Genomic DNA, 11691 nt, shown 5'->3' on the forward strand with positions numbered 1-11691 from the left:
CAATGCAATAAAAGATTTTTCTATCAAATTGTTGATATTCTCTGACAAAATTTGGGAAAAATTAAGGATTTTTTTGTTTGTTTGCTTGTTTTTTTTTTTTTTTTTTTTTTTTTTATCTAAAATCAGTGCCAGGTTCTAAGTTGAAAGTATTACCATGGGCTCATTAAAGGTCAGTGCTTTGAGAGCTGTAGGCTCTTCAGAGCACTTGCGGTCTACAGCCAAGGAAGATTGTCTGCAATCACAAATGTCACCAGGGACAGTAAGATTTTGAGTTCTGTTTTGTTTGTTTCAGTTAGTCAGCCTCGGCCTGTATATGAGCTTATCTTTCAATGGCATCTAGAGCCAGCTGAGTTGAGCTTTGTTTTCCATTTTTCTGTAGTGCAATGTGTGTGGGGGGTCTACTTTCCAGGTAAAATGTGGCATGTGTGTTTGCTTTTGAGCATCACAAATTAAAAGTGGCTTTATTTTGGCTATGGTGTATCCTATGATTACACCACTGACTGTTTGTTCTTCATCTGCTGATAAAGTTTTTGAGAACATTACAAAGTACTGAAGACTGAACGAGTGTTCCTAAAGGAAAAACAAGATTAGGTTTCTGTCAGCCCCTCCTCGTGTTTTCATCATCCCGTCTGTTCATACTGAAGGATGCTGCCTAACTGGGACTTTGCAAGACACACACCAGTCTTCCTAGACACATGTGTACTATATTCCAGCACTGTGCCTTCTAAACAGCAAGATTACCAGTCATAGTAGAAACAAACAAAAAAAGTCACTCAGTGACTGAAAATGACACCTGTTAACAGTGTGACACTTAAACAAGACAAAGTATTAGCCTGTTCAGCTTCAACCAGGAATGTGCATGCACACTTGGAAGGGTGTAGAAAATAAGTGTCACCTGTTGACACGAGTATTGCAAGTCAGTGTTTACACAGGCAAGTTTGCAGATGCAGAATCTGATGATAGGACACGTGGCATCTATTTCCCTCTTACTGGTAGACTGTTGGTGGTTGTTTTCACCTTTGTATAGACGTTTTTATTTTATGTATGTGTGCCTAATGACGTGTGGATGTCAGAAGAAGGCATCGTATCCCCTGGAACTGGAATTAAAGGGGAGTTGGGAGTTAAACATGGGTTCTAAGAACAGATTCCAGGTCCTCTGGAAGAGCAACAAGTGCTTTATATTGTTGAGCTATCTTTCTAGCACAGCATTTCGATGTGGTGAATCTGGTTTACATAAAGAACACAGATCAGAGTCTTTGGGGACTTTTGCAGGAGCCACCAGTATGTGCTTTTGAGTCTGTGTTAGCTATTACCTGATTGTTTTCTAGGTGGTAATTTTGGTGTGTATGTATTCTCTTAGCAGTGTATACGGTCTTACTATGATGCCTACTGTCTCATAGGAGTGGCAGCCTTTACATGCCCTTTCCTCTCTATAGTGTATACATTACTTTACTTGAATTTTGCCTGATTTCTATCCTCGGTAGCTTTAGTCTGTTGAAGACCAGGGTTATTTTACTCTTGAGGTGGGTACTTCAACCTTTTGTTACTTTAATATTTAAATCAATAACAATCCCATAGTTCATGTATATAATTTATTTATCTTTCAGTTTGCTAATCCAGATTTTACTCAGCCTATCTCAGAAGTTGTAGATGAAGTCATTCAGAACTGCCCCATTGATGTCAGGCGTCCTCTCTACAAGGTCAGTGTTTATAGCAAAAACTGGAATTTTAAGTTTTCTATTCATATTTAATAACATATTTTAAAACCTTTATTTTTGTTCATTGTTGAATATTAGAGAATCGTGTCTTAGAAAGGACACACTTGAATTTTTCTTGTCTATTTGTCTTTAGATTTTCTTTTAAAATAAAGGTCGTAACTACTTATTTTGTTTTCTCTACCAACACAGAACATTGTCCTCTCTGGTGGTTCAACCATGTTCAGGGACTTTGGACGTCGTTTGCAAAGAGATTTGAAAAGAACTGTAGATGCCAGGCTGAAGTTAAGCGAGGAGCTAAGTGGTGGTAGATTGAAGGTTGGTTTCTTCAACTCTTGGCTGAGAATGTCAAAGGCCCCTTGGTTATACAGTCAGAAGAATGTCTGCCAGCTTCTTCTCACTTGGGAATGTTAGACAAGCTTTGCAAGTGTTCTGCTGGAGCATTATGTCTGTCCATAGACTCATAGCATGTGTCTGGATCCTCTCAACTTCTTTCTTGTAGAGCTGTATCAAGTAGAGTAGCTTCTGTGAATAACTGTACTGTGATATGTATACTGTAAAGTGTGGTCCTGTTCATCCTGCTCCTTCCTCAGTGTTCTACTTCCACTCTGTAGATAATCTCAGTTAATTCATATCACTTGGGTGTTATTTTTGTGTTTGCATATTTAAGTGTAAATGATAAATTATTGCTTAATTTACTGTTGAAATAATGTTACTGTGTTACTTTTTAGCCCAAGCCCATTGATGTACAAGTTATTACACATCACATGCAACGGTATGCAGTCTGGTTTGGAGGGTCAATGCTGGCTTCCACGGTACGTAAATTTACTTGTAAATTTTCATGGTTTAGATAGAAGAATAAGAAACTTAAAAAATTTTGTATGTATGCACATAATATTTTATAATTAGAAGTCATTTAATTTTAATATTCTTTTTATCTTTTGCCTATTAGACATTATTTACTTCAGAGTGAGCTTATTATACTGCATTTTAATATTTACCATAGGAAAAACTCTTTTAAATGTGTACAAATATACTCACCAGAATGTTGTTGCTATTTCTGTTTAGACATCTAAAAATGTCAAGGTAAATGTTAACTTTCAGTGCATAGGAAAGGTAATGCTTGTAACTGAATAAAGAGAATTGTTCTAGAATCCTCTCTCCAGATCAGTACTTCTTTAAAACTACCTTAGATTATGTTCTAACATTCTTAGTCTAATAAATATTGGTGCTGTTGTGTTAACTCATGGACTATTAAAATAAAAGTGTTTTTATATAAATTACTAGATTTATAACATTGGACATAAAACCATTTAAAATAAAATAAAAATTGTTTTCTTAGTTTTAGTTATCTTCAGTTGTGGTATATTACCACGGTGCATGTGTAACTTGCCCTTAAGAAGGTAGTAATGCAGCAAGTGGACAAAAGGGAGACAGACGTTCTTATAGTGTGACTTGGTTCCATGCTGTGCTTCAGATTCTGGGCACCAAGTGAGAAAGACTGTGCATCAGAACCCAGCAGAGACAACTTTTGGGTTGGACTGTGGGGTGTGAATTAATGGCCCTGTATTTCTGACAGATTTCTGTATTATAGATTTTAATCATGATTTCTAGAATTATAAGCTTTGTCCAAACACTGTGGCTAGACTGATAGATGTTGTGCATTGAACACCTGTTGTAAAGCATCTTTTACAGATCATTGGAAGACAGGAGAATTTGGCCTCTAAAAAATGCTGTTTGTTTTGTTTTGTTTTCAGCCTGAGTTCTACCAAGTATGCCACACCAAAAAGGATTATGAAGAAATTGGACCTAGCATTTGTCGTCACAATCCAGTGTTTGGAGTTATGTCCTAAAGTTGACTTGTTTATTGGGGTTAGGGAGAAGGAAACGAGATAATCTTTCTGATGACCAGTTTTTGTCTGAATGGATGGTTCTGAGGTTTTTAACCAAACATGATCATACAGGAATATTTAATGAGTGTGTCAACATGCAGATGTAGAAGAGAGCCAAGACGATTGTTTTTCTTTAGGTTGAATATTTGAATCTTATGTGTATCAAAAAAGAAATGGGTTTTAGTTCTTTCTGTGCCCTGATATTTTGTATATTATTGACTTACCCAATGTGCTGGGCTCTGGGTGTGTAGAGAGCTCTGTAATGCCTGATTGGGCACTGCCAAGTGGGCAGTGCAGGAGCTTGTTTATATTTCATACTTTTTTATACTTTGAGGAAAAAAAAGCCTAAGAAAAACTACGGTATTAGAGGGAAAAAAATGTGATCAAGAAAAAGATGAATTCAACAAGCAGCCTCATGGGACTTGGCCGCACACTCTGGGTTCCAGTTATCTCGAGCTGCTCCACCCCTCCCTAGCCCACCAATGGTTCTCTCTGCAAACGCTTTGGATCTAAGAAGCTAGTCTTCTGGGTTAGCCGATGTCTGCCCTGCTTTCCGGTTACTCACATTCTGTTTCTTGCTTTAAAAGAAAAGACAAGACTGTTGGACCAGTATTGCAATTATGTAGTCATTTCTTATTAAAACAATAATGTGATTACCAAATTTGGCATATTTAAGGCCTAATGCCATTCTAATAAAGGCAAAAATTTCTTTTTACTACTTGTTTCAGGCTCTTTGATCTCTTTATAAGTTAACTAATATGTCTATTTTCTTCAAATTCTGCAGTAGCTCTTTAAAAAGCACAGCGGTTGGATAGCAAGCTGACTTTTTTATGTGCTCTGTACAAATAATTGTGAACTTTTAATATGTTGAGTGCTTTCATTTTGATAACTGGATCTCCATTTGATATTTTCATTTGTATAACTCATTTGCAGTCTGAATTTTTTTTAGTGCCAGTCCCTGACATATCATGAAAAGTTTGTTTTCTTTGCATTTTAAAATATCTGGATCATGAAGAAAAGTGATGACAATAAATTAAAATTGAATTACCCTTTCTGATGGTTTTTCTTTATGCAGTGTAGTTCAACTGACTGTTTATATGTTTCATAGGATTTCTGTTTCTATAGGAACAGTGGGTAAAGTTTAAGTCTCTAGCATGTATGTGGTAAAATATAAGATTATACTAGTTATATAGACCAGATATATATAAGCAGATGGGATGGATATCTTTTATAATCTTGAAGCACTTAAAACAGCAGTGTCAGGAATAACACCATAATACACAAAACACACAGAATTAGGAATGTCTCTATGCAGAAGTTACAAACCCTTAAAGTGCTTTGTGGTCTTTTGCAATAAAGCTATAGAGACAAACTCAGGGACTGAACATAAGTTTTCATGTAGAATGTATTGGGATATTTGGAATGTCATTATTTTTCTGAGAATGACAGACGGAGAAGTTGCGTCAGTAATGGGTTTCATGAGCACTCAGAAAAGGGTGAGAGTAAGCTGCTTCCTCAGCCCTGCCCTCTGCTGGTTTCATCTGTGCATAGCAGTTACTAGCTCATCTTCCTGGCCCAATAATGTGTTCTTGACATAAAGACTCAGCTGCAAGACTGGAGGGCGCCTCAGTGCTTAGGAGCACTTGTGCCCTTACAGAAGACGCTGCTCCCTGTGGACAACTGCTTGTCACTCCAGTTCAGGGGACCTGGTGCCCTCTTGGGTTTTGTGGGCAACATGCACAACATATGCAGTGGTACACATAGTACACATACTCACATGTATAAAATAAATGAAACCTAAAAATTAATATTGTTTTTGGGGGGAGGCATAGTCTAAAAGGGCATGTTTTTAAAATCATTCCTTTAACTTTTTGTTGGAAAACTTGCCAGAAACTTTAGGCCTACACTTGTTGGAGGGCACAGAAGACCTGGGATGTACTGTGTTTTTCCTGATGAGCAATTTGGCCTGTGCCTGGGGGAGGAAGCTCTCCCACATGGGTCCCTGCACCTGTCCGCATGCAGGAATGCCAGGACGCTTTAGTGTTCTCTGATCACTTTCCACCTATTCCTTTGGAACAGGTTCTCTCCCTGACCCTGGGGCCGTGTTTTCCCTTTTATAGCTAGGCTGGAAGCCAACAACTTCTGTTGATTCTCTTGACTCCACCCTTCTTCTAGGTGGGTTACACACAAGCCACTGTGCTTTTACTCACAACCGTCTCACCAGCCCCAGAGACGTATTTTGATTCCCTATTATGGTTCAAGCTTTGTGTATAAATACTGGGAAGCATTCTGTCCTGAGCTTAGAGGCTATAGTAGAACAGCCATATTCATAACAGCCATGTTCAGATGTTGCTATCTCTGATCTATTATCTTTGAACCTATTTTTAAAAAGGAAGGGGGGGTATATCTGTTTTAGACTAGGTCACATATTTGGTACTTTATGTATCTACTTAAATTTTGTCTTAACATTCATCCTTTTCAAGATGGTCAGTTTGAAAACAGATCAGCCCTTCATTTCTTTTCCTGCTGCGCTCATGGAATAAAATACCCTGGCAGAAACAGTTGAAGGAAAGAAGGAAGGGTGTACTTAGCTCACAGTTCCATGGCACAGTTGCAGGGACATCAAGGAGGCAGAAACCTGAAGAAGATGGTCACATCCGTCCACAGGAGAGATGAATGCACGCGAGCTGGCTCTCCAGAAGCTGTGTCACACGTGATTCTGAATTGCATCATGTTGAACGCTGAACCACCACAGCCCTTTTGTTTACATTTGGTCTGAGCAGCATTCTTTTTGTACTTCTCATAAAATTGAAACTGACATTCCTCAGGGCACCAGAAGCATGACTAAATGGATTTAAATGATTTTTTTTTTTTTTAAAGACAGGTTTCTCTGTGTAATAGCCCAGGCTGTCCTGAAACTCACTTTGTAGATCAGGCTGGCAGAGATCTACCTGCCTAGGCCTCTAAGGTCCTGGGAAAAGGTGTGTGCCACCACCACCTGCTTTAAATTCTTTTTCTTAACTGAAAAGGAAATTACTTCTTAAGCCCTGTCGATTTCTCATTCAGCCATTACGATTTTAATCTTTGTGTATATATAATTCATATGTATATGCAAATTTGTGTACATGTTTTATATGTCTGAGTCTGGGAGAGCCTGTGCAAGGGTGTATGTGTGTGTGTTGGCATGTGTTGGTGCATGTGTGGAGGTCACAGAACAACCTCAGCTGCTAGTCCTCCCTCACCTTTCACCTTGATTGAGGCTGTTATGATTTCCCACTCCAGTCTAGCTAAGAGCTTCCAGGGACTCTGTCCATTACCCATCTTCAAAGAATGCTAAGATACTGACTGACACATTACTACCACATCTGGCTTTGAATGAGTTTTCAGGATTTGAGCTTGTCCTGGGGTTTGATAGCAAGCAATCTTATGCACTGGACTGTCTCCCTAGCTTGGATTCTGATACTTACATTGAGGCAGCTACTTGTCTTTAATGTATTTCACAAAGAAATTACTTTTTTCACAATGTGTATCAGGAGGTAGGAGCCTGTAGCTTCTGGGCCTAATACTCCCATCTGCCAGCTGTTGAGCCAGCCACTACTGCAACCTGTGCTGCCAACCAAAAGTAAGTGATAGCCCAGCTATCAGAATAGTAGTTCTTTCCTAAAGGCTATATTTTCAGTCATAATTTCAAAGAACAGAAGTGTTTCTTAGGCTGTTATATACAGTGAGGTTTATTGGTAATCAACTTGGAATTTTATACACACACACTTATCACTTATTTCTATTATTTGTGTGCGTGCGTGTCCCATGAAAGGCAGAAGAGGGTATTAGAGCCCCTGTGGCTAGGGATAAAGGTGGTTATTAAGTCGCATGTTGTGCTGGAAACCAAATGGGTCCTCTGGAAGAGTTGTGTGTGTGTGTTTTCTATGTGTGTGTGTGTGTTTTCTATTTAGGACCACCGAGGTGGCTCAGCTGGCAGAGCTCTAGTCAAGCCTAGTGACCTAAAGCCCTGGTTAGAAGAGAACCAGCTTCTGGAAGTGGTCCTCTGGCCTCACATGCACTGTGGCTCACAATGCTTAAACGTAATTTGTCATTTTTGAAAGAATGTTTTCCTCTAGATTTTGATAACTTCTGTGTACTATGCTCACCAAGTCCTATCCTTCCCAGAATCATGAAGTATACAGTCCAGGGCTGTGTCAGAGTGCTATGAATAGCTGCCTATTGTGCTGTCTGTTCCGGCTTATACCCCCAGACCAACACAAACAGCCCCTTGCAGTATGTTAGCATTAGAGCATTTTGTTTGTTCTGAGACACAAAGGGCCTTTGCTTGAGGGGCACCATGGGGTTGAGCACAACGTTTCCTCCCAATGGTTTCTTTATGTTTTCTATAATGACTGTGATTGTTGAATGCTGACATATTAGAGGCGAAGTGTTTGAATACACATTTAAGCAATAAAAACCATTGAGTAGGAAACAAAAGTTTGTCTTGAAGCAGTTAACATATGCTTGTGATAGGATAAAACAGGAAAAGCTGGTGATCCCCAGCCACAAAAAGAAAATCAGAAAGATGCTAGTGTAAAAGTGTTCTTTTCCATAAAAGGGACCTACGGAGAAAACCGTGTGCGTAGCTGTTTCCTGGGAAGAATCAGCCTAGTTCGGGCCAGAGAGGGGGAAGGCTAGGTGGTTAAGTGCTTGTGTGAAGCCTGATCTCCAGAATCCACATTAACAACAAACAACAGCATGTGAGGTGTGCCTCTCTCAGCTCAGCCCCCTGCATCTGACAGGAGCAGGGAAGCTCAGAGTTCATCCACTCTGGAGGAAGTGGCAAAGTTGGAGCTGCAAGAGAGCCTGTCCCAGAACAAGGGAAGAACTGCACCCCAAAGATGTCCACACCACGTGGTATGTGTATGCCTGTGTTAACAAGCACAAATGCACCACACACAATACATAAACTTTAAAAAATTAATTAAAAGAAAATTCACCTTTGTATAAAGAATAACTTGGCTGAGTGGACTCCTAATGAAAGCTTGCTACCTGGTAATTCTGCTAGGGGTCCTGCCCTGCCCCCTCTCTGGTGTAGAGAGCACTTTGTGGCAACTCTCTAACCTTGAGTTTCCTGGGTGTGATATGCTTGCTTTGATTCCCTTGAAGTATTGCTGCTGCTTTCTGGTAATTGCACTCAGCCTCTCCCCCCCATCCCCCACCAGAAGAGCTGAGTCATCTCCCCACACCCTCAGCTAAGCCTTCAGAACCACTTCAGGGAGTCATTTGTATTAATAACTCTATTTTTTTAAAAGTATTTGATATTGCACTGTGAGATCAGAAATGATTTTTTTCTATTTTGGTAATTCTCAATTAAATGTACTAGTATTTTATATAGCATTAAATGTATTTATATGAATATTTTAGCATAACATCCTTATACATTTAAGTATTTACTTATACCTCTCTTTCCTATAACCTATTTTCTACCTTCAGTGGTTTTGTGTGTAGACACTTTTCTCCTGGAAAGGAATATCTGTCACTTAATTTTCACCTTAGGCTTGTACAGTGTTGGGCATAGAGCAGACAGAGGTTCAATAAATCCTTCACACATTGGTCCCAAGTAGCATTTGTTTTTGTTATTTCCTTGGCACTTTCTCCAAGCTTGGAAGGTAACAGATGGTGTATGGTACCATTTTTATCACAATCTCACCTCTGCCTGATAAAGCACACATTACCCTTAGGCACCGAGGCCCTGCACAAGCCAACCTCTTTATAGCCCACTGTCTGCAGCCTCCTAAATGTCCATGGATAGGTGTGTTCGTCACGATACATACTAAGTGCTCATGAGCCTCCAGGGGTAGCATCCTCAGAGATGCACTTCAGGAGGTTGTAAACCATCAGATTACATCCCAAGGAAACTCATCTGCAGTTGAAAATGTGCAGAAGTAAATAAGCCTAACTTAATTTGTTTTTCAAACTTTCATGTGTTTACATTTGTTCATCTATTACTTTGGCCTTCATGCTGAAATAGGCCATTAATTATCAATTAACAGTGCTTCAGGGGCTGGCGCAGTAGGTACAGTGCTTGCTATGCAAGCATAAAGAGTCAGGTTTGATCCTTAGCACACAGGCTAAAGCTGGGCACTACAATGCATGCCTGCAGTCAGCCTGGGAAGGCAGAGACGGGATGATCCGTACGTTTGCTGGATAGTGGTTGTAGCCAGGGAACCTTAGATTCAATGAAAGACCTTGTTTAAGAAAATAATGTGAAAAAAAAATCAGGTGCCGATGGCGCACACCTTTAATGCCGATACTTGGGAAGCAGAAGTGGGTAGATCAATGTGAGTTTCAGGCCACCCTGGTCTACAGAGTGATTTCTAGGTCAGCCAGGGCCACACAGTGAAATCCTGTCTCACAAAACCAGAAAAAAAAATAATGTAGTGCTGGCCAGATGGCTGAGCAGGTAAAGGCCCTTGTCGAGCAAGCTTGATGACTTGAATTCCTTCTTTAAATCATAGATGGAAGAAGATAAATGACTCTTGCACTCTGACCTCCACGTGTGCACCGTAGCACACATACAGGCCCTAATCCCAACAGGTTACCAGGCATTGTGGCAATTGCCTTTACCCACTGAGCCATCTGCTCAGCCCAGAAGAAATGCTGCACCATGCTTGGAGAGACAGGTGAAGTAGGGCAGGCTCTGCAGATGAACCAGGAATTAGGCTTGGGGCTTGAAGCTGAGCGCCTTCATCAGCACTCTGGAGAGAAGGGCCAGAAACAGTCACCCACTGCCACCCGGGTGAGGGACCCCACAGAACAGTCACAGCACAGAGTTAGTGGTGGAAAAGACACCCAAACAGAAGCAGCACGAATCCAGCAGCAATGGAAAGGCTGCCGGAGGGCAAAGGTGAACATAGGCAAGTGGGTCTTACACAACCCTCTAGAGCCTGGGGCACAAGGAGGCCCACACGCAAAATCCATTACACAAAAGACAAGGACGAAGTCAAGTGGTGACTGGTAGGCAGGCAGTATCTGATGGGGGCGGGGATTTCATCAGAAAGTGGGTCCCAGGGCAGATGAGATGGCAAAGCCTGCAAAGGTACTTGCCAGCAAGCCTGATGCCCAAGACTGGCAACCTAAATTCAATCCCTGGGACCTGCAGGTGGAAGGGACATACTGACTCCTGCAAGTTGCCTCTGACCTCCACAGATGCAGCCTTCATTAAGTAAACAAACAAATAATAATGATACTAATTGCTAATAAATAATCATTAATTTATAGATTAAATTAAAATTAAATATAGATTAAATAGAACTAAATTAAAATTAAATATATGAATAATATATTTATAATAATGTCAACAGACATTATTATAGAGTCCCACACCAAAACCTCCTCCAGCAGGAAAAACACAACACCTGTTTGAATTACTAAGACTGGCAGTCTACCATAATCTGCAAAGATGCCTAAAAGACACCCAAGGGAGATGGGTAAAACACCCTAACCCAACTAGGAAGAAATACTGATGAGGTTGTGTCTTTTTAAAATTTTTGTGCATGATGTATATGTGCATGTGTGTCTCCTCCACATGTGTGTCTCCTCCACATGTGTGTCTCCTCCACATGTGTGTCTCCTCCACATGTGTGTCTCCTCCACATGTGTGTCTCCTGGTTTTTTTTTTTAAAGACAGTGTCTCACTATGCAGACTTGAATGTGTTTGGGCCCCATAAGCTTATAGGAAGTGGCACTTTTAGGAGGTGTGGCTTTGTTGGAGTAGGTATGTCTTTGTTGGAGGAAATGCGTCACTGTGGGGGTGGGTTTTGAGGTCTTGTATATTCTCAAGTCTTGTCCAATGTCTCGGTTAACTTCCTGTTGCCTTTGGATCAAGGTGTAGGATTGTGAGCTCCTTCTCCAGCACCGTGTCACCTGCATGCTGCCATACTCTCAGCTGCCTTGTCCCTCACCATGATAATGGACTAAACCTCTGAAACTGTAAGCCACTGCCTCAGTTTAAATATAAATATAAATCTTCCTTTATAAAACTTGCCATGGTCATGGTGTCTCTTCACAGCAATTGAAACCCTAAGACAACTGGTCTA

General features: G+C 40.4%; 1 protein-coding gene across 2 annotated transcripts in view; it reads left to right on the plus strand.

The window, feature by feature from the left end:
* The window catches only part of Actr3 (actin related protein 3), a 41148-nt gene extending 36489 nt beyond the window's left edge, over nucleotides 1-4659 (plus strand). For both annotated transcript variants that reach the window (XM_038349322.1, XM_042056054.1), the window contains 4 exons: nucleotides 1608-1700; nucleotides 1908-2033; nucleotides 2447-2530; nucleotides 3473-4659. In XM_038349322.1, the coding sequence (XP_038205250.1) occupies nucleotides 1608-1700; nucleotides 1908-2033; nucleotides 2447-2530; nucleotides 3473-3568 (399 nt within the window). In that variant the 3' untranslated portion in view covers nucleotides 3569-4659. The remainder of the gene's footprint in view (nucleotides 1-1607; nucleotides 1701-1907; nucleotides 2034-2446; nucleotides 2531-3472) is intronic.
* The last annotated feature ends 7032 nt before the right edge of the window (nucleotides 4660-11691 follow it).

This window comes from Arvicola amphibius, chromosome 12, assembly GCF_903992535.2.
Source record: "Arvicola amphibius chromosome 12, mArvAmp1.2, whole genome shotgun sequence".
NCBI lineage: Eukaryota > Metazoa > Chordata > Mammalia > Rodentia > Cricetidae > Arvicola > Arvicola amphibius.